The sequence below is a fragment of the Saimiri boliviensis genome, chromosome 15 (genome assembly GCF_048565385.1).
Source record: "Saimiri boliviensis isolate mSaiBol1 chromosome 15, mSaiBol1.pri, whole genome shotgun sequence".
Lineage (NCBI taxonomy): Eukaryota > Metazoa > Chordata > Mammalia > Primates > Cebidae > Saimiri > Saimiri boliviensis.
Window position 1 is genome coordinate 27,066,051 of NC_133463.1, and position 23,888 is coordinate 27,089,938.

Sequence of the window (23,888 nt, forward strand, 5' to 3'; positions counted from 1 at the left end):
CCCTCTTACTGAGCTGTTTTCATCCCTGTAGAATGCTAGCCTTCTATTGCACCCTAACATTTGCTTTCTTATAATGTTTACTTTCTGCACCCCCCACTACTCCACCCAGTTCCATGCCTAGGGGGAGAAAGTCTTCTTCCCCAGGGCAGGAGTGGGCCGTTTTATTGATGGATGTATCCCTGTCCTGTGCTAGGCATCCAGTAAGCCCTTGAAAAACATTTGTTGAATGAATGAAGGAAGTTCCAAGAAATACTTGTACCATTCTCATGATAGGTTGCTTCTATTGTCATTAACATTTATGCCCTAGATAAAATGTTTCTAAAATCGTTGAATAAACTGAAATTTTGTGCTATACTATTTAAAAGTTAGTCTCCAATTTTGTTATGCTATTAATTTTTATAAAAATTTTTGGGCAAAGAAAACATTCTATCCAATATTGTTTGAAATATTATAAATCCAAATTAGCAGAGTCCAAATTAATGAGTTCTTAACCATATATGAGAAGCAATGAGCTTTTTGTGTGTGTGTGCAGTGGCGCGATCTTGGCTCACTGCAACCTCTGCCTCTCAGGTGCAAGCGATTCTCCTGCCTCAGCCTCTTGAATAGCTGGGATTACAGGTGCCTACCACCACGCCTGGCTAATTTTGATACTTTTAGTAGAGACAGGGTTTCGCCATGTTGGCTTGGCTGATCCTGAACCATCTCGGCCTCCCAAAGTGCTGGAATTACAGGCACGAGCCACTATGCCTGGCCACAATGAACTTTTTAAAAGAAAGATTTAAACAGATGTATGAAAGTTGGTGGTATTTATATTTTAATATTAAGGTATTTTTTCTGATTATAAAATAAACGCTATTATAAAAAATCAAAATAAAGAAATCAAATAATAATTACATATTAAATAACTCATTAACCCCACATCCATTACAAATTTTGATTGCTTCTTTTCTTTTCAGTCTTATTTATAGGAATGTTTTCTGTGTGTGTATGCATACATATGTACTTATGTGTGTATGTATGTATAGACAACACATAACTAGGATATTTATATATTCAATATTATATTTGGCTTGCTTTATTTTACATTATATAATACGCATTTTCTAGTCCATTAAAATTCTTTGAGGTCTACTTTTTGTGGCTGTGACATTTATAGTACAATTACATATCATCTATTTCCTTATGGATGGGCATTTTTACTTTGAATAGTTTGCCATTGTAATTGTGTGATATCTCTCATTGTGTACACCTCTCTGTGTGTATCTTTGACCACTTCTTTAATTATTTCCTTAACTCTTAAATGCTTAACACACTTAAATGTGAAATTTCTAAGCCAAAGGGATTTTAATTAAAGTTCCTAACACATATTACCAAAGTGCTTTCCAGAAAATAGTACCAGTATATACTTTCACCAGGACTTCATATAAAACAGCATTGTTAATTTGATAAATTAGCATTTCTTGGATTATTTATATTTCTTCTTCTTAGAATTTTCTGTTCATGCCTATTGCCCCTATTTTTGTTTCTGTAAGGCTATCTTTATATTATTCCTATTGAATTATGTGAATTCTTTTAAATTAGGGATATTAACTATTTCTCTGTTTCATGTCTTTAAAACCTGATGGCAATATTCAGGTCAAAGTGGGGGCAAATATGGCCCTAGGAGGCATATTTATATTTGATGTAGCTCTAATTGCTAAGTTTTATTATTAATTACTAAATTGTCATGCAGGTGCAGCGGTATTAATGTGCATTTCATGCTAATAACAGTGGTATAATTCCAAGATGTATAGTTTGTAAATCAGTTTGTTAAACTTACCACAGAGTAGAAATGGTATCCAAGAAAGATGGTATATTGCTGCCCATTGAAGGTATGATTTAATGCTAATAACCGTATTTTTATGGATTACCTGATAGTTAACCAAAAGCTCTAATACATATGTAGAGATGATAAAGAATGGTAAATAGGAAGTTTACAACTTTGTAACAGGAAAGCTTACTATGTTTTTACAGGGAAAATAATTAAGCTTACCTGTTGGTATTAGTTACAATAGGTCCTGCTTTTCCTTCTGGGGCCACAGTGATGAAGACTGTGCCACACTGATATACAATGTGTACATACACATAGCCAAAGCCAGTCAGGAACACAACCTGCAGAAAGAATATTCAAAATCTAATTAAAAAGAAATAAGAAACACTACTAAGTGGCTTGACTTCAAATGTCTCCAGGTCTGATACAATACCACAAACAATTCCTGGTTATATTTCTTTATATCCATGTGGACAGGCTATTTAGTTGACTTGAAAAAAAAAAACAAACCAAAAAATCAAATCCAGATTTTTCAATATTCAGCTGTAAGGTTCACAGAAAAAAATGATGGATGATGGGGCATGAGTGTCTTCATTCTCTGCTTCTTTGGAATTGGCAAGTAACTCTGTGTGGGCTGGCGTCCAGACATGGGGCCCGCTTTATGTGTGCATATGAATCGTTGTGGAAAAAAACCTAAAACTCGGGACTTGAAGTGCAATGTGCAAACAACTTTCACGCTCTTGGGTGTTGACTTACTACGATGGGGGCGTCATTCTGGGCCGGGGACACAAAAACATACCTCAAAACCCACCTAAAAACATACCACAATCCCTTCAAGGTCTTTCACATAACTTATAACAAGAAAGTTAGATAAGTTATTTTGCTCGGGGTAAAAAATTAATTTTTCTACCATGAGAAGGTGGACTAAGACCTAAAAAATGTTCTACCTCAGGATCCAGGTGCCAGGTAGCAGAACAAACGCCCTTTCAGCATTAAACAGTGAGCTGCTTAAATGGGTAAATATTTGAAAACAGCACAGGACTATTTAAAAAAAACTCCAAGAACACCATGTTCACAGCCAGGATTATCTGAGGGTAGGGGCAAAAACTCCTTGTGCTTTGGGAAGCTTGCTTCTGACGATTTGCAGTATCAATTCAGTCCAAGTCTGGGCCCTTTGTTATTGTTAGGGCAGCAAATAAAAGCAGACAGACTGAAAATTCATGGATGAAGAAACAAAGGTAGGCCCTTGCTTGACCAATAACGAATGTGTTCTAATTTTGATCACACGAAGAAGCACCAGAGAGAGTATACATCGAACCACAGGAGAAAGCCACAGACTCACATTTGGAAGCAACTTCAAGGTCATGGAGCTTCTTTCTCATGCACTTCAGAAATTCAGAATTTCTGACCATCTTGGGCACCTAGGTTACCTGGATGTCATCTCTGCCTCCTCCCTCTTCTCCTTGCTGCAGCCCAGGCCCTCCAGCTCTGCTTGGTTCCTCCACTGCTGTCTTCTTTTTCTTTCTACAGCCTCTGCTTCAGCCAATGCCCTTGTCTGCGACTCACCACTCACATGCCTAGAATGTACTTTTCCCCATACACGTCCTTTCAAAAGCCTATATGTCCTTGTGCATACAGCTTACAGGATAGCTTACTCCATAAAGTCATTCTTTAATTTTTCTATTCCCTTCTGGATTGACACCTATTTCCACATTCTAAAAAAACTTTAACCATATTTCTATTTGACCACAAATTTTATTGTCTGTACTAGTTACTTGTTTATGTGTCTGACCTAATTACTGGACTGTAAACTTCTTGACAGCAGAAATGGAGTCCAGTTGTTGTATCTGTATTCTCCATGAACATGTTTTCCAAATGGATTGTTTTGCAAAAATATGTTTCAAAAGTCTCTGTATTCTGAATTTGCCCTATTTATTCCATGGTAAAAATTTAACTTACAATAAAATTTGAAAATAAAACATAATTAATGGCTTAAAAAATGGCTCCGCTCATGAATCTACAACAAAAGACATACTCTTTAAGAAATATTCCCATTTATAAACACCATCCCTTTATGATATATAAGGTAAATCAATTGCTTTTACTAGGTTGAAAGATACGAAATTATCCATTCAGTAGAAACCTTTTTAAGGCCCATGCTTCCATCTCACATTCCTCTTTCTAAGCCACCTTCCATAACTTCAGGGCCCCTTAGAGGAGAGAGGGTGGGGGTGTGAATTGAGAAATATTTACTGTTCTGCTCATTCTCCAAGTGATCTTCAGGCATTATGAAATGAGGATACTTATACTTTCTAAGATAATAAACCTAAGGTAAGCTGATGGTTTCTGTTAAATGACCCAAGGGCCTTCTGAAGGCAGATTAAGCTGTGAACTCTTGCTGTACATCTTCTGGCCAAAAGTCTAGACTCTGGAGGAAAATTTTTGCTTGGTATCTCTTTCACTCACTGCTAAGAATGGAAGAAACACAGACTTTAGTTCTTGGAGCCTTTAGTTCTTCTCACTTTTAGAGAAACAACTCACACCTGAGCTGTTAGGTGAGTCTACCGGTTCGAGTTAGGTACCTGATAGAGGAATTAAGCATCTATATCCAGGTTCCCCATAAGCCCAAAGTAAATCCTTATCTTGGTCTAATAGTTTGAATAATCAATTTCCTGACAAACACTTAAAGAGTGTCGACAAATAATTAGTCACTGAATCAGGCACAGAGATACAATCCTACCCTTGCATTGCTCACAGCCCAGTTGGTGACAAAGACAAGTATACAAACCACGAGACGATAACTAGCATTTCCAGAGCAGAGGTGTATAAAATGCTTTTCCCTCTCAGTGTATTGTGTATTCACCATCATGGACTCTGCGTAAGCTGCATGAGGGCACTGGTTTTGTGTCTGTTTTCTTTAGCACTTAACAACCAGTGCCGGGTACTCAATAAAGACAAGGCAGATGATCTGAACAGACATCTTCTCAATGTGGCTTCTGCTGTACTGACTTCTAATGTCCAACCATGTCTAGCTCTTCTCTCCTTCTGGGAACAGAGTAGGATTATATTCCCTGCAACCCCTGCAGTTAGATATGGTCTTATTACTAGTTTTGGCCAATGGGCTAAAGGCAGAAGTGACATGTATTATTTCCGGAGAATAAATAAAGGTTTTATGTTCCACAGCTCAGTGGTGGAGCAAATCTGGTCCACTGCCTGCTGCTGTGAATAAGGCTTTACTGGAACATACTCATTTACTTACATATATCTCTGTCTAATGAGAAGTTGGGAAAACGTATGGACTGCAAAGCCTAAAATATTTACAATCCAGATCTTAAAAAAAATTTGTTGACTCCTGCTCTAGATAGTTGTAGAAGACTGTTGCATAATCAATGAATTGTACATCCCAGTATCCATGTCCTTGTGTAGTACCTTCCCATACTGACGCTGGGCTTGGCTATGTGTCTTTCTTCAGCTAACATGGTAGCAGCAAAAAAGAAGCTTGCTACAGCTTGCTCATTGAGGTTTTCCCACTTGCCACTCTGTGAGGAAGGCTGCGCTAGCCTCCGTAAGGAGGACATACAACATGGTGAGGGAGATGCCCAGACTTCCCAGCTGAACCCATCCCTCAGCCAGCTCTCCAGCTGAATGCAGATGCATGTGTGATCTCAGACTCATCATGCAGAAAAGTCACCTGGCCAACTCCTCAGAATCATGAGAAGTTGTTAATCACTCTTCTTTTAAGCTAGTAGGTTTTGGGGTGGTTAGTTACAAGGGGGAAGATATGAGATAATGGACTTTCCATCAACCTGGGTCCCTGAGTGACCATGTAGCACAGAACCCTTGAGGATACACACTAGGCATGTAGCATGAACAAGAAGTAAGTTCTGGGCTTATGTATGATAGGCAGCATAACTGAGTTTATACTATTAATATAGATAATGGTGACAGAAGTAGTGTTCTAGCAAAATCCTAAAGTATGAGACCCTGGCTTAATGGTCAGACAGTAGAAATTGATATTTAAAGCTATAAAAATGGGCATATATGTTTTGAAGTGGTAAGACATTCAGTAAAACTGTTGCTTGAGATGACTGGGAGGTATATCATAAAATGATAAATCTGTAGCTCTAGAAGATGAGCTCTGAAAACCAAACATCAATACTGTTGTATCAGCTGCTGTTGCCTGTGTCTGGAATACTACTATGTTTTGTTTTATGAAGAGATGAGCTCAGGAAAGAATTGGCCAGGTTGCAAATAAAAACCAAATATAATAGATTCTGGAAATTCAGAACCTTGAAAGTTAGAATTTTTTTTTCTTTAGACTGAGTCTCACTCTGTTGCGCAGGCTGGGGTGCAGTGGGACAGTCTTGGCTCACTGCACTCTGCCTCCCAGGTTTAAGCAATTCTCTACCTCAGCCTCCCGAGCAGCTGGGATTACAGGTGCACGCCACCACACCTGGCTAATTTTTTGTATTTTTAGTAGAGATGGGGTTTCACCATCTTGACCAGGCTGGTCTTGAACTCCTGACCTCCTGATCCACTTGCCTTGGCCTCCCAAAGTCCTGGGACTACAGGAGTAAGCCACCACGCCTGGCCCAAAGTTAGAAATATTTTAAAACCTGCTATGGTCTGAATGTTTGTATTCCCCCAAAATTTATACGCTGAAATTCTAGCACCCAAAGGTGATGATATTAGAAGGCAGGGCCTTTGGGATGCATTTAGTATCCTTCTAAAAGAAACCTGAGAAAGCCCCTCATTCCTTTCATCGTGTGAGGTCGCAGTGAAAGACGGTCATCCACGAACTAGGAAGTGATTTCTCACCAGATACCGAATCTGACAGTTCCTTGATGTTGGACTCCCTAGACTGCAGAACTGTGACAGTAAGTTTCTGTTCTTTATAAACTCCCAGTCTGAGGTATTTTGTGCAGCCGGAACAGACTATGATAAAACCTGAAACAGCAAGGTCTAAAATTAAAAAGCCTCTGAACACAAAGGCAGATTAACACTCAGTCTTAGGACTGACTATAGGCAACATACTCACTATTAAAACTTTTTTTTTTTCTCCTGTAGAAAATTTTAATTGAATCAAAAATGGTTTTCAGTTCTTTGTGTGTGTGTGTGTGTGTGTGTGTGTGTGTGTGCATGTGTGTGTGTTTTATTTTTTATTTCATTTTAGGTTTTGGGGTACATGTGAAGAACATGCAAGACTGTTACATAAAAACTTCTTAACTGTTACGTTGACTTGGAAAAAAATGTAGATCAAGGGTATAACTTTCCTAAAGAAGCTCTCTTAAATCCAGAGAGGAAGGAAGCAAGTTAGCAAAGAAATGTGCCTTAAGGTCTATGGATGTGGTTTTTGGCACATGGAATTTTCTGGAATCGAATAGGTAAGAGTAGAGAAATTACCACTGCCCTATACACTTGTGAAACTGGACTAAAAGAGACTGTGATTATTTGAGATGCAATACAAGCTTCAAGTGGCCACGGAAGGTCTCCGAGGGTGGAGCCAGGAACCTGAAGGACAATGGTAAGAGCGGAAACAGAGCTCAGTGAAAGTTGATTTCTTGCTTCCAGGGTACAGACCCCACAATATGTACCCAGAAAACATTGAGAACTGCCATAGGCAAGAGACTGCTGTATGTCTCTCATTCTTCCCCCTTCCACAGTGGAAGGGTTATTACTGCTATCCAGTCCTATAAAATGGCAGGGAAAGAGGGAGCAGGTAAGTCCATAGGTCTCTAGATCAAATGGCATCACATCCACACTGAACATTGCTCAGAAGTGCTGGACTTCAAGGGTGATAAGAGTGACTGCTTCCAACCTTGGGGGAAAATTTGTTTTGTGTATGGGGGAAAAATGATAAATGACTGATTGCCAGGGGGATTTTTTTTTTTTTTTTGAGCAGTTTGTCTTCACAGCATAACTTGGCCAGTCCTGATCAATGCCACCCTTTGGTTCTTTTTTACTTTCTTCATTTCACTAGTAGGGTGAGGTTGGGTGGCGTGGAAGGCTCTTGGTGACATATACTAAGAGACTTGTTGTTTTGCCACTTGAATCTGTGTTAGAGCATGTCAATAAGACATTATAATATTTATTTTTTGAGACAGGGGTGTGCAGTGGCACGATCATGGCTCACTGCAACCTCTGCCTCCCTGGGCTCAGCTGATCCTCCCACCTCAGCCTCCTGAGTAGTTGGGATTACAGGTGTTTGCCACCATGACCAGCTGATTTTTGTATTTTACATAGAGACAGAATTTTGCTATGTTGTCCATGCTGGTCTGAAACTCCTGGGCTCAGGCAGTCTGTCTTAGTCTCCCAAAGTGCTGGGATTACAGGCATAAGCCTTATGCTCAGCCCTACCATACATAAGTTAGGTCTAAGAAAACTATTTGAGGCCTGGATACTGCTTTTCACTTAGTACAGTATCTTCTACCACAATTACAACAAGAAGCATTTTTAATATAACTTATACTTTTCTATGTACTATTAGATTTAATTGAATGATTATATGTCAAGCCTGTAATCCCAGCACTTTGGGAGGCCGAGGCGGGTGGATCACAAGGTCAAGAGATGGAAACCATCCTGGTCAACATGGTGAAACCCCGTCTCTACTAAAAATACAAAAAATTGGCTGGGCATGGTGGCGCGTGCCTGTAATCCCAGCTACTCAGGAGGCTGAGGCAGGAGAATTGCCTGAACCCAGGAGGCGGAGGTTGCGGTGAGCCAAGATCGCGCCATTGCACTCCAGCCTGGGTAACAAGAGCGAAACTCCATCTCAAAAAAAAAAAAACTTTTAAAAATTATACAATTTTACAAAGTAAATTAATGACAAGGTGACACAGAAAATAACAGGAAGTTTTTTTTGGTGTTTTTTAAAAAATAGAGACAGGTTTTGCTCTGTCAACCAGGCTGGAATGTTATGCCGTGATCATAGCTCACTGCATCCTCCAGCTCCTGGGCTCAAGTGATCCTCCCACCTTAACCTTAGCATCCCAAGTAGTTGGGACTACAGGTGTGCACCACCATGCTTGGTGATTTTTTTAAAAAAAATTTCTGTAGAAATAAGGTTCTTGCTATGTTGCCTAGGCTGGTCTCAGACTCCTGGCCTCAAGCAATCCTCTTGCCTTGGCCTCCCGAAGTGTTGGGATTATAGGCATGAGCCACTGTACCTGGCCTCCCTACTTTTGAACATTTAAGGTGAAGAGAGTATCACCCTCATCTTCTGCTGCAAGTTGATATGTCTAAACTGATCTGAAAATATGCTACTTAGGCATTTTGTTTGTGCAGCTGACTTTGGGCTAAAAGTCATTTTCCACAAAAAATTTCATCCCCCATTTTGGAAAGGAATAAATTTAAAATGTACTACTATTCTCTCTATGCAAGTAGTTTGTAAAAGAGTATCTTAAGTAGGAAGCCATGCTATGGAAGAATTATAGACTTAGACTTTGAAAGGCAGGAAGAGGCCTGGCCTGCAGAGGGGGATCAGGAGTGAGGCCGGGCCTGCTTGGTCTCAGGTATAGGTCTGTTTTAAGTGACCCGGTGAACTAGGTACCCTTCTCTTGGCTGGAGTCTGTATTTTAAGAACCATTTGGGGGTAGTTATGTAGAGAGACTTGATAGTGGTGAGGCTGACAATGGAAAGACCTATTAAGGGACTATTGCTAAAATCTGGGAGAGAGATGATAAACCAAAGGCCTGAAGCAGGTCCTGGTCACAGAGGAAAGGGGCAGATTCGTGAGACAACCCTGGTCATAGTGGGAAGCGGGATTTGTGAGATGACCCGTCACAGAGGTAGGGGGCAGATTCCAGAGATGTTTCTGAGGTGTTTCTAATGGAAGCTGGTGAACTATGGATGTGTGGAGGAATAGAAAGAAAGGAAGACATTGGGATGCAGTAGGCAGAAGGAAACCAGACAGTCCCAGATTTGAATCCCAGGATCATTTATCCTGAGCAAGTTCACATCTCTGAGCTTTGGGTAGCATCTACTTTTAAAGGATGTGACAGGAACTGATGACTCTATCTTTAGAGAGCTTGAGATAAAACAGGCATTCAATATTATTTGAATCCTTATTATTTACAGTTTTTGTACTGGGAAAACAGTGATGACATTAACTGATGCAGAGACTCTAGAAGGAGCTGGCTTGCAATAAGAAAAATGATCATCTTGGTTTCAGATGTGTTGAATTTGAGGTGCTTGTAGGATTTTTAGGCTGAGATGTCTAGTGGGTACGCAGAAACACAGATTTGTATACTGGGAGTAATGTGGGGGCCAGAGATCAATGTCTGGGAGTGACTTGGTGACAGGCAGCAGCCTAAGCTATGAGATGAATTAGATATTTGAGAGAAGAAAGGAAGATGCATTTCTAGGTTGATCAAGGTAGAAAGGATTGGATAGAGATGAAAAGAAAACTGGATATTCTGGATGTAATTTTTTCCTACTGTATACTTTTAAAACTCCTGAGTATCTTTGGAAAGAGCTGTGACTCAGCCAGAACAAACTGTAACCACATAGGAGACTCTAGACCAGGGCACCTGTCAGACATTCAGAAGTCAGCGCCAACTTGCTGGTATCTGTTCAACTGTGCCCTGGAGTACTGGGAAGGTGAGCGAAGTGAGCAGAAAGTCAAAATACCTAACATTTTATAAATCAGACATTCACTTGGATTGACAACTTTTCTTTTCTTTATAAAAATTCCTGAATGGAGGGTAGAGATAACTCTGCAAATTACTACCCGCTGCTTTAAGCTTTAGTGTTCAAGGTTACCTCTATGTGATCTGCACCAAATGGAATAATTACACATTGTAGTCCTGGTTCATCGAGGCACTTAACGGCACTATTTTGTAGATACTATCTTATATAATGTAGTTTACAAGTGAATGGAGATGCATTTTCTTATGTAAGAAACATGGGCTAGATGACAGTAGAGTCTGGCTGACTGACCCCATGCATTAGGGAAGTGTCTAGTGATTCACTGCAGTATGTAGACCATGAACTTGTCCTCTTAAACATATTTATTAATGACTTGGATGAACATGTAGAATGCATGCTTACCACATCTATGGATGATATAAAGCTACCAGGGATACTTAGTATGTTAGATGACAGCATCACGATTTTTTAAAAAGTGATTTCAACGAGCTGGACTAGGCCAATATCAACAAGACTTAATTTACTTGGGATAAATGTAAAGTCCTGTCTTCGGGTTCAAAAAGTCAACTGTATAGTAAGTCATATGATAAAGACCTGAGGGATGCGGTTGACCACAAGTTCAATAATAACAAACAGTCTGAACTGATTAATAAAAAGCCAACTTGATCTTCTACTTTATTAATGGAAGCATAGAGAGGTAATAGCTGGTTAGACTACATTTGGAATACTGTGTGTAATTCCGGCTGCCAGATTTTTAAAAGGGAACATAACACACTAGAGTGTTCAGACAAGGGTAACTGTGGTGATGGGTCTGGAAATCGCATTTACTTAAGGAATGATTCAAGGAACCAGAAATGTTTGGCCTGGATAAGGGAACACTTAGCAAAGATGTTGGAGCTGCCTTCAAATAATTGTAGCGTTGCTGTATTTAAGGGGAAATAAACAATCGGTGATGTCTCAGAGGGCAAAACAAAGATGAATGAACAGATGCTACAGAGTAATCGTTTTCAGATTGATACAAGAAGAAAATTTCTCATAGCCACCACTAGATAAGTAATGACTATTACACTGGGAGCCTTCTGGGGTATTACGTCACAGAAGGGATTCTTGTATTAGGTAAACAAGGACATTAGATCTCTTCTAACCTGTGCTTTGATGAACTTTCAGGCAGCAGTATTTGCAGCCAGGGCGAGACTTCAGAGGACAGGCAGTGGTCTGGGCCTGGTGTAGGAGAAACTGGACTGGACCACAAGGGCACAGATCCAGGCTCTGGCTTGCTCCTGCTTAGTTGTAAGTCACCTAGCTGATTACTCTTTAAGCCTCAAATCTTTCATCAGTAAATAAACATAAAAACTATTTCCCTGACTATCTTAGAATTTTTATATGATCAAATGCTTTATCTTCCCTTTACTGCATTTATTGGTTAGTCAAGTCCTTGAAGGCAGGAATTATGCCTTACTCAGGGGAAAGGGTTTGGCACCTGATAGGTCCTCAGTAAAAGTCTGAACAAATGAATGGAAGAATGGAGACTGTGACTGTGAAAACGCTGGGTAAATGGCACAGCGCTGTAGAAACATGCAGGACTTTCATTCTCTCCTCCCCACAAAACAATCAATTTGGAAAGAATCAGCAGTGACACTAATCCAACTACCAACGTCTGCTAAGAGTCAAAGATCATGAGAATTTACTGGATCTTTTTAGAAGGGAATTTACCTGCAAAAGAATCATTTCAATTCATTTTCTTGGGTTCAAACTACTCGTTCTTTGCAGTTCAATGGCTCAGTGAGTACTTTTCACAAACAATTCAATGACTTCCCTTGACTCTTAAGATAAAAACCGAAATCCTTGATAGGACCTACAGAGCCTTGGCAGGTTTGGTCTCTCATTGCCTCACCAGCCCCCTCTCTTACCCTCTGTCATCTGGCACTGCAGCCAGCCACACTGGCATTTAGTTCCCTGAAAGGACCACGTTCCCTCTGAACACTGAAGCTCCAAACACACTGCTCTTTCTACCTAGAAGATTACCCACTCTCTTGTCTAGGGAGTGCCTGTTCACCTTGAAGACACAGAGGCAAGGTCTCTCACTCAGATACAGCCTCCTTGGCCTCCTAAACTAGTCTGCTTTATACCCACATAGCACAACTGTACCTTTCCTGCATAGCTCTTCTCAGTGCTTATAATACAACTACCCATGGGATCACATGCTTATTATCTACCTCTTCCACATGTACACTTGAGGGCAAGGGCTCTGTATATTTTTGTTCAGTATATTTTTGTTCAGTATATTTTACAAAGTCCCAGTACTAAGTTATAATGTCTGGCACATATTGGAAACTCAGTATTTGTCGACTGAATGAATGAAGCAGGCATCTCAAGGTTGCTGGTGGTTAGGTGGTAACTACTAGGTTTTCTTTGCTCCTTGTTTTGAATTTTTCAAAATGATGTTGTCTAATTCTGATAAAAATAGTTTGAGTATGAGAAATTAAAATCCTATACACTATGACAGGAGTCTGAACGATTTTCCTGTAGGATCAAAATTATGACTTGAAATTATCGGTGTAAACTTACTTTCATGCCTTTATTTACGGAGCACCTAAAGACTGTTTTTGCCCTAAAGTCAGACTAACACCCACTATCAAATCATGAGTATGAGCACCAGGTGCCACCTTTAGGTTGCTGGCTGAATAACCTTGAGGTGTCTTCTGACCTGGTGTGAGCCAGGGATCCAACTCCAGAAAACCCACAGTAACTTGGCAATCAGTATTCTGCAGCCTGTGTGTTAGTAGGTCTTCTTGATAACTGTTGGTCCAAAGAATATTCTGAGATTATACAACTCTGAATATTTCCTCATGCAATACATTTCAAAATTCTACAACATGAGACTACCTTATCTACACAACAGAAGCAGAGGGCCTGAAAGAAAAAAGTTAAAGGAGCTTTCTTCCTTGCCGCATAATGGGCATTTTATGGTGTTTCGTTTTTGCTTGTTTAGGTCAGCTTTGAAATTCACGGACCAAGGGCTGAAGAAGGTTCCTGGAAGACAAACTCCCTCCTCCAGAAGGACTGCTCCTTCTTTCATCAGAGGACACAGCTCTCTTTGCTCCCCAGTGATTTATATGCCCTGGGTTATTACAGAGGAGATATTGGTGAGGGTCTGAAACAAATCTTCCTCCGGAGTAGGAAGTAAACCATGGTCTGCAGGACATATGGCACACAGCTCCTAAAAGATTAATGGGAACATGAGACTGCTGGGTCCTCAGACCACGGATGATAAGGGTGTTGGAAAGAGTACCTCCTCTTAGCTTTGAAGTATCCCTGACTACAAAGTTTTGAGGAAATTCAGAGTGAATGGGAATCCCCAAAATAAGGTTTGACAGGAAGAATGTATATTGTAAAGAATTCCCTAGTCAAATATAAGCAAGATTTCAAAAATCTTCAAACCCATGCAGGGGAGTTCAGGGACCCTTGAGAAGCTTGCAATATTTATTTTGTAAATTAATGAGGCTGGGAACATCTCCTGAGGCTGCACAGATCCCAGGGGTTTTCACTGTTCAGCCCCTGAGCACAGCTGATAGAAAGCACACTCCTGGGTAGTTTGTGGCCACTACAAATGCAGGTCTCCAGGGTGAGTGTGGCCCTCCAGGTTGCTCAGCCATCCCTTCCCCAGTCTCCAGCCAGATCCTTCACCAGTTTCCACAGCGACTGCTCATCCCAGGCCCCTCCATTTTTTCTTCTCCCACTTAGCAGATCATTCATTCTACACTTCACAAATATACTCCACTCCCAGTCCTCCTGGCACATGCTTTCTCATCTCTCAAGATTTCATTAAAGGGGCTTTAATGAAATCTTGAGAGATGAGAAAGCATGTGCCAGGAGGACCGGGAAAAACGGGCAGCAAGGAGTTTCAGGTAAGGAAACAGCATGCATTGTGCTCAGAGCACCAGTTTTGCAGTGCTGCAAGTCTGGATGACATTCCAGGCCTTTTGCTTCTACTTCATGCAAATTAGACCAAGGTACTTCTGGAGGTCTTAGTTTCTACTTCTTCCTCTGCGGAGATGACGATCCCTAACTTGTACGGCTGTTGTCAAGGTTACATGAGAATGAATGTAAAGTGCTTAGCACAATGCTTTGCATGGAGTGATTATTCAATGATAACCACTATTATTACTGTAAATGTATTTATAACTTTAATATGTGGCTTGTAATCATTACGATAGCCTACTTCACAAGCTTGTTGTAAAGACCAAATGAACTAATAAATGTGAAACAACTTTTTAAAAAAGTATGACATAATATTATTCACTCATAAAACAAATGGAGTTCTGATCCATGCTAAAACATGAATGAACCCTGAGAACATTATGCTAGGTGAAATAAGCCAGACACAAAAGGATGAATATTTTATGATTCTACTTCTCTGAGATACTTAGAGCAGGCAAATTCATAGAGACGGAGACAAAGAAGAGAGGATACCAGGGATTGGGGGAGGAGAGAATGGGGAATTACTGCTTAGTGAGTACAGAGTTTCTGTTTGAAATGATAAAGAAGTTTCAGAAATAGCAGTGATGGCTATACAACACTGTAAGTATATTTAATGCCACTAAATTTTACACTAACAAATGGTACATTTTAAGTTCAGAAGAAAGGAAATGCTAAGTTCTTATGCCATTTTCAACAAAATTAGTACCACCAACACCCAGAGTAAGACAGAAACAAATCAGGACATTTTATCTGTTCAGGTTTTTAAAATGGTAACTTACATTTGTGGAGTTTTATGTATTATTAGGATAAATATATGTATTTTTAAATTACTAATTATGAAATGCATAATATAAATACATAATTTATATATAAATACATAACACATAAAATACATTAATAAAATATATAATGTTAAAATACATTACTAATTTTAAAATATATAATTATTCAAATAATACACAAAAGAGAATTGGTATTACTATCGTACTAACATCTGGACAGCTGAACTATGTTCTAACTAAACAAGCCTGACAATTTGATTTCCATTTGACCTTGGATGAGGTCCAGGATGGGCCTGCTTTTACTAAGTGCTCCTCTCAAGTCAATGGCTGTATAGTCTACTTTGCAGATACATACTTGAGTTTGAGAATTTATAACTTAATGAGCATATAAAAATGAATACACAAGCTCCCTCGCAAAGAGAAAAGATGTTCAACATTTAGAAAATTATGTTTAAAAATAGGCAACGAACAAAACCTCAGAAAAGGGCATTTTTCTTTGAGTCACTTTGCATGCTCACTGACCTGTGTTCCCTGACTGTTGATGTCGACAGCATCACTCCACTCAGGTGTTACTTCACCTAGCAGTTCAACTCTCAAAAGGAGGCTTGGAAGTAAGTCTTTGGTCTTACAGTCTGGATAACTGGAAATCTGATGATATAGCTCATGATGAATGGAGCACTCGGAGGGAATTTTTTTGCAATAAACCTCAAACTTTGGAATATCTGAAATTTTAAAAAAAGGCATATACAGAATTATCCCTTAAAGACAGAGACTTAGGTACAGTAAACACAATGTGGCATTCTTCAAGGATCTAGAACTAGAAATACCATTTGACCCAACAATCTCATTACTGGGTATATACCCAAAGGATTATAAATCATTCTATTATAAAGACACATGCACACGTATGTTTATTGCAGCATTGTTCACAATGGCAAAGACTTGGAACCAACCCAAATGCCCATCAATGATAGAATGGATAAAGAAGATGTGGCATATATACACCATGGAATACTACACAGCCATAAAAGATGAGTTCATGTCCTTTGCAGGGACATGGATGGAGCTGGAAACCATCATTCTCAGCAAACTGACACAAGAACAGAAAACCAAACACTGCATGTTCTCACTCATAAGTGGGTGCTGAACAATGAAAACACATGGGCATAGGGAGGGGAACATCACACACCAGAGGGGGAGTAGGAGAGGGAGAACAGGGAGGTAGGGGTGAAGAAAAAGAGCCGACAGAAGTGTTATTTTAAATCTATGCTGTGCAGTAGAGTAGCCGCTGGCCACAGGCAGCTATTTAAATTAAAATTAATTGAGATTAGAAAAAAAAAAAGAAACTTCTCAAAAAGAGATAATAATTTTATTTAAACATTTTTTTCCACAGGATCACAAACTACTAAATCAAAAAACCCCAGAAAAAAAATACACATTTTGTATTATCTAAATTCAATAGTATAAAACATACCTTTAATATTTTCCTTTATAAGCATCGTTACTGGACATCTGTTGTGGATAATGACTCGAGGACTGGGGTCTTCTGAGAGGGTTAAATAAGTCACTCCAAGGTGTTCTTGGTATGTCAGCACTATAGCCCTAGAACAGAATCAAGTCAAATGATAGAAACGGTTTAGGAAAAAAATGAATGCTTTCTCTCTTGGAACACATTTGTTTAGATTAGCAACATTCAGAACTCTAAAACATCTTCTTTATAATTCAGGGGAGATATTTTCCACAAAAAGGAGGCTGTCTTCTCATTAATTGCCATATACTAATTATATTACAAGTCTACTAATTTTTTTCTAATAGTAATACATATTTGTAACATTCATAAAATGTGAAAAAATAATTAAAGGAAAACAAAATAACTCTATCACTCAGAGGGAACTATAGCTAACCCTGTGCTAATATTTCCTGCTGTTCTTTTTGTCCTCATGCACATGTGTCTTAAAGCCTTTAGCCTGGCAGGATACTTTCTCTTCCTTAAAAACACTTGGCAGGCTGGGCATAGTGGCTCACACCTGTAATCCCAGCACTCTGTAAGCCCAGCACTTTGGGAGGCAAGGCAGGAGGACTGCTTATACTGAGGACTGACGGCCTCAGCAACAGGGCAAAAACCCCATCTCCACAGCAAAATACAAAAATTAGCCAGGTGTGGTGGCACACACCTGTGGTCCCAGCTACTTGGGAGGCTGAGGTGGGAGGATGATGGGCTGGAGCCTGGGAGGTGAGCCGTGATTGTGCCATTGCACTCGAGCCTGGGTGACATAAAAAAAATGACTACTAGAGAATTTGGGTGCTTGTTCTTTTTCTAATTCTAAAGGTAGGCAGGCTGATAATGTTTGCTGTCAATTTCTACAAGCCCATCACACTTTAAAAAATGTTCATTTTGATTACTAGGAGTAAAGCTGTATTATTTGGAGTTAGAAAATCAGCTGTGTGAGTACAGGTTGCCTTCTGTGATGAAGAGAAATTTTCCTATTTAGATTACAGACTACCAAAAAGAGTATTTCACATTAAAGCAGGAAAAAGAAATTACTCTGAAGCCTAAATTACATGGACTGATTGTCAAAATTAATCAAAGAAATCAGATAATTTGCCAAATGTGGCTCTTAGCTGACTAAAAGGGGTCAATACTGCTCTAAAAATCTTCCATGTGCCATCCATCCTATTTGCCAGTGTGAGTACTTCCCAAAGATTGTATTTGTGTGAAATGTCAGAGTGAATGGTCCATTAGCATTTGGTAAAAGCACAGTAATAACACCATCTAACGTGTGCTGTTGATTGGATTGATGGAAGGAAACAGATGAGGAGATGGGACAGCATGAAATAAATTCATTTTCAGAGTTCAGTTCTTGGATAAACAGCAAAGTTCCTTTCCCAGCCTAATTTTAAAAGAGCTAGGCAAGCCAACCTCAGATAATTTCTTTTTGATAGCCGAGAAAGCTGGGGCCAGGACTCAAGTATGGTACTTTTTGTCCAATATCTAGCTTAGTATTTTGATAAAATTAAATTATACTGTAATTCTCAGCATTTTAAACTTTACTTTCAAATTAAGCTTTGTCGAAATTTTCTTTCAGTTTTAAAAATGTTTTATTTATAGACATGAGTTCACATAACTTTCAAAAACACCTCCTATACTTAACATCTCCAAACAGAATATAAGGATAACCACTCCTCTACAGTGTTAGCGATGAGAAATATTTGTAAATTCAAGGATTTTGTGAATACTGTGAAAGATGGAGGGATGTGTGTAGAGAATGGAGCCTTACCATTATGAATAACGTAAGTTAGGCTTGTCTTTTAAAATATTACTATTAAAAATATTTCTTGTCTTTTAAAATATTTCAGCAAAAGAACATAGCTAAAACCTCAAAGTCTATAAATTCATAATCATGAAAATAAGGTACCTCTCATAAGGTCACAATATGTTTCTTTTGTAGCTGTTATATACACTATAAATAAGTTATTCTTGACAGCTGCAGAAGGGACATATTACATGCAGAACAACCACATAATAGAAGTCCAGTATGAACAAACCATTATATGTCTCTGGCTTGATTCTGTGGTTATCATTTGCATAACTGGCAATCGGTAATTGGAGCAACTTGCATGCAGGAACAACCACAGAACAGAGTCTTCTGTGACTTGTGTTTATCTAAGTTATCTCTTTTAATGACTTTTTGAGAAAAATAGCATTTTGAAGTGAAAGTAAAACATGGGAAAAGAAAAGGTTTTCCAACTTGACTCGTTCATATTTTAAACCTGGTAATTTTTTCATTATGATATGATCTTTTCATACGATACTATTTATATGATCATACATAGGATCTTTTAATACACTGCTCTTCTGTGGTACAAGTACTATCATTTCCCCCCAGTATAAGCTCCATAAGGGAAAAATCTCTTAAGCAGTATATTGGGATAAGCCATATGTGATCATACCACTTGACCCAGTGTATACAATGTCTAGAAGTAATTAAAAATAAAGTAAAGCCTATAATTACATATGGGAAGCACTGCGACTATTCTCTCTTGGCATCTAGATGAACGGATAGACTGATGAGCATATAAGAAAGACATTTATATAAACATAAAATACCTGGTACAGAATCCATTTTCCCTGCAATTCCCAAAGGGTACTGCCACACTCTGTCTGGGAAACTCTGGTCTAACTATAGCTGGCAGGCTCCAGCACTGTGAGCTGTCAGCACCTGGGGCAGGAGAAAAGCCCAGCAAGATCTGTTTCTCAAGCAGGGATGCATCCAGCACTGATTGACTGATGTCAGGCATCAAGTCCCAGCAAGGAAGGGAGCTGGATTTCATAGCAGGCTGCTCTCCACCTGGGCAAACGCTAAAAGTAGCACTGTCTGGAACATGAAAATACTAAAAGAAGAAAACACAATGCAGAGAGTACATTAACTAGAGTGATACAGCAAAGTCAAACATTTTATAGCAAATCTTTTTTTGTTTTTTTGTTTTTTGTTTTTTTTTTGAGATGGAGTCTAACTCCATTGCCCAGGCTGGAGTGCAATGACATGATCTTGGCTCACTGCAACCTCTGCCTTCCAGGTTCAAGCAATTTTCATGCCTCAGTCTCCCGAGTAGCAGGGACTACAGGCACACACCACAACGCCCGGCTGGTCTCAAACTCCTGACCTCAAGTGATCACGAGGTCAGGAGTTTGAGACCAGCCTGGCCAACATGGTGAAACCCTGTATCTACTAAAACTATACAAATTAGCTGGGCGTTGTGGTGTGTGCCCGTAGTCCCTGCTACTTGGGAGGCTGAGGCAGGAGAATAGCTTGAACCTGGAAGTCAGAGGCTGCAGTGAGATGAGATTGCATGATTGCACGCTTGCCTGGGTGACAAGGCAAGACCCCATCTCAAAAAAAAAAAAAAAGAATTCCTGGGCAAGATGGCCAAATAGGAACAGCTTCTGTGTGCAGCTCCCAGTGAGACCAACACGGAAGGTGGATAGTTTCTGCATTTCCAACTCAGGTACCTGCTTCATCTCACTGGGACTGGTTAGACAGTGGGTGTAGCTCACAGAAGGTGAGCAGAAGCAAGGTGGGGGTCCCCTCACCCGGGAAGTACAAGGGGTTGGGGAACTCCTTCCCCTAGCCAAGGGAAGCCATGAGGGACTGTGCCATGAGGGATGGTGGTATCCAGCCCCGAACACTATGGTTTTTCCATTGTCTTCACAACCCATAAACGAGGAGGTTCTCTTGGGCGCCTACACCACCAGGGCTCTGGGTTTCAAGCACAAAACTGGGCAGCCATTTGGGCAGAGACCAAGCTAGCTGCAGTTTATTTTTGTACCCCATCAGTGCCTGGAATGCCAGCAAGACAGAACCATTTACTCCCCTGGAAAGGGGGCTGAAGCCAGGGAGTCAAGTGGTTTTGCTCAGTGGATCCCCAATTCCTACAGAGCCCAGCAAGCTAAGATACACTGGCTTGAAATTCTTGCTGCCAGCACAGCAGTCTGAAGTGGAGCTGGGACTCTGGAGCTTAGTGGTGGGAGGGGCATCCACTGTTACTGAGGCTTGAGTAGGCGGTTTTCCTCTCACAGTGTAAACAAAGCCACCAGGAAGTTCAAACTGGGCGGAGCCCACTGCCACAAAGCTGCTGTAGCCACACTGCCTCTCGAAATTCCTCCTCTCTCAGCATGGCATCTCTGAAAGAAAGGCAGCAGCCCAGTCAAGGACTTATAGATAAAACTTCCATCTCTCTGGGACAGAGCATATGGGGGAAGGGGTGGCATTGGGCACAGCTTCAGCAGACTTAAATGTTCCTGCTTGCCAGCTCTGAAGACAGCAGCAACTCTCCCAACACAGCACAAAAGCTCTGCTAAGGGACAAACTGCCTCCTCAAGTGGATCCCTGACCTCTGTGCCTCCTGATGGGGAGGCACCTTCCAGCAGGGGTGGACAGATGGCTCACACAGGAGAGCTCCAGCTGGAATCTGGCAGGTACCCCTCTGAGACAAAGATTCCAAAGGAAGGAGCAGGCAGCAATCTTTGCTGTTCTGCAGCCTCTGCTGGTGATACCCAGGCAAACAGGGTCTGGAGTGGATCGCCAGAAAACTCCAGCAGACCTGCAGAAGAGGGGCCCATTAGAATGAAAACTAACAAATACAAAGCAACAGCATCAACATCAACAAAAAGGATGACTATGCAAAAACTCCATCCAAACGTCGCCAACAGCAAAGACCAAAGGTAGATAAATCCATATAGATGAGGGAAACCAGTGCAAAAAGGCTGAAAATTCCCAAAACCAGAATTCTTCTTTTTCACCAAAGTCTCACAACTCCTTGCAAGCAAGGGAACAAAACTGGGTGAAGAATGAGTTTGATGAATTGACAGAAGTAGGGTTCAGAAGGTGGATAATAACAAATTCCACTAAGCTAAAGGAGCATGTTCTAACCCAACGTAAGGAAGCTAAGAACCTTGAAAAAAGATTAGACAAATTGCTAACTAGAATAACCATTTTAGAGAAGAACATAAATGACCTGATGGAGCTGAAAAACACAGCATGAGAACTTTGTGAAGTATACACAGTATCAATAGCCGAATCGATCAAGCAGAAGAAAGGATATCAGAGACTGAAGATCAACTTAATGAAATAAAGCAGAAAGAGCAGATTAGAGAAAAAAGAATGAAAAGGAACAAACAAAGCTTCTAAGATATATGGGACCATGTGAAAAGATAAAACTACATTTGATTGGTGCATCTGAAAGTGACAGGAAGAATGGAACCAAGCTGGAAAACACACTTCAGGATACTATCCAGGAGAACTCCAATCTAGCAAGATAGGCCAACATTCAAATTCGGAAAATACAGAGACCACCACAATGATAATTCTTGAGAAGAGCAACCCCAAGACACATAACTATCAGATTCACCAGGGTTGAAATGAGGGAAAAAATGTTAAGGGCACTCAGAGAGAAAGGTCAGGTTACCCACAAAGGGAAGCCCATCAGACTAACAGCAGATCTCTCTGCACAAACCCTACACAACAGAAGAGACTGAGGGCCAACATTCAACATTCTTAAAGTAAAGAATTTTCAACCCAGAATTTCATATCCAGCTAAACTAAGCTTCCTAAGTGAAGGAAAAATAAGATCCTTTACAAACAAGTAAATGCTGAGGAATTTTGTCATCATCAGGCTTGCCTTACAAGAGCTCCAAAAGGAAGCACTAAATATGTAAAGGGAAAACCGGTATCAGTTACTGCAAAAACATACCAAAATGTAAAGACCATAGACACTATGAAGAAACTGTACCAACTAATGGGCAAAATAGCCAGATAGCATCATAATGACAGGATCAAATTCAAACATAATACTATTAACCTTAAATGTAAATGGGCTAAATGCTCCAGTTAAAAGGCACAGACTGGCAAATTGGATAAACAGTCAAGACCCATCAATGTGCTGTATTCAGGAGACCCATCTCATGTGCAAAGACACACATAGGCTCAAAATAAAGGGATGGAGGAATATTTATCAAACAAACGGAAAGCAAAAAAAAAAAAAAAAAAAAAAAAAAAGCAGTGGTTGCAATCCTACTCTGATAAAACAAACTTTAAACCAATAAAGATCAAAAAAGACAAAGAAGGAGATTACATAAAGTGATCAATGCAACAAGAAGAGTTATTTATCCATCTGACAAAGGGCTAATATCCAGAATCTACAATGAAGTTCAACAAATTTGCAAGAAAAAAACAACCCCATCAGAAAGTTGGTGACGGATATGAACAGACACTTTTCAAAAGGAGACATTTATGCTGCCAACACACATATGAAAAGAAGCTCATCATCACTTGTCATTAGAGAAATGCAAATCAAAACCACAATGAGATACTATCTCATGGCAGTTAGAACGGTGATCATTAAAAAGTCAGGAAACAATAGATGCTGGAGAGGATGTGGAGAAATAGGAACGCTTTTACATTGTTGGTGGGAGTGTAAATTATTTTAAGCATTGTGGAAGACAGGGTGGTGATTCCTCAAGGATCTAGAACTAGTAATACCATTTGACCCAGCAATCCCATTACTGGGCATACACCCAAAGGATTATAAATCATTCTACTATAAAGACACATGACATGTATGTTTATTGCAGCACTATTCACAACAGGAAAGACTTGGAACCCAACCCAAATGCCCATCAATGACAGACTGGATAAAGAAAATGTGGCAAATAGACACCATGGAATATTATGTAGCCATAAAGAAGAATGAGTTTATGTCTTTTGCAGGGACATGGATGAAGGTGGAAACCATCATTCTCAGCAAACTAACACAGGAACAGAAAACCAAACACTGCATGTTCTCACTCATAAGTGGGAGTTGAACAATGAGAACACATGGCACAGGGTGGGGAACATCACACACTGGGGCCTGTCGGGGAGTGGAGGGTGGGGGATGGGGGGGATACAGCATTAGGAGAAACACCTAATGTAGATGATGGATTGATGGGTGCAGCAAACCACCATGGCACATGTATACCTATGTAACAAACTTACACATTTTGCACATGTATCCCAGAATTTAAAGTATAATAATAATAAAAAAGAAAAACACTTAAGACACAATGGAAAGAAAAAAAATCTCTCCTACTTTCTAAAAATGTAACGATTCATTTTAATTGTACAAAGAAC

The 23,888-nt window shown here is 39.9% G+C and overlaps 1 protein-coding gene across 9 annotated transcripts in view; it reads right to left on the reverse strand.

The window, feature by feature from the left end:
• Positions 1-23,888, reverse strand: part of VPS13B (vacuolar protein sorting 13 homolog B) — an 805,060-nt gene that overhangs the window by 25,568 nt on the left and 755,604 nt on the right. For all 9 annotated transcript variants that reach the window (XM_074386816.1, XM_074386811.1, XM_074386814.1 and 6 more), the window contains 4 exons: positions 19,328-19,611; positions 16,694-16,821; positions 15,742-15,941; positions 2,033-2,151 (listed from right to left, as the gene is read on the reverse strand). In XM_074386816.1, coding sequence (XP_074242917.1) covers positions 2,033-2,151; positions 15,742-15,941; positions 16,694-16,821; positions 19,328-19,611 — 731 coding nt within the window. The remainder of the gene's footprint in view (positions 1-2,032; positions 2,152-15,741; positions 15,942-16,693; positions 16,822-19,327; positions 19,612-23,888) is intronic.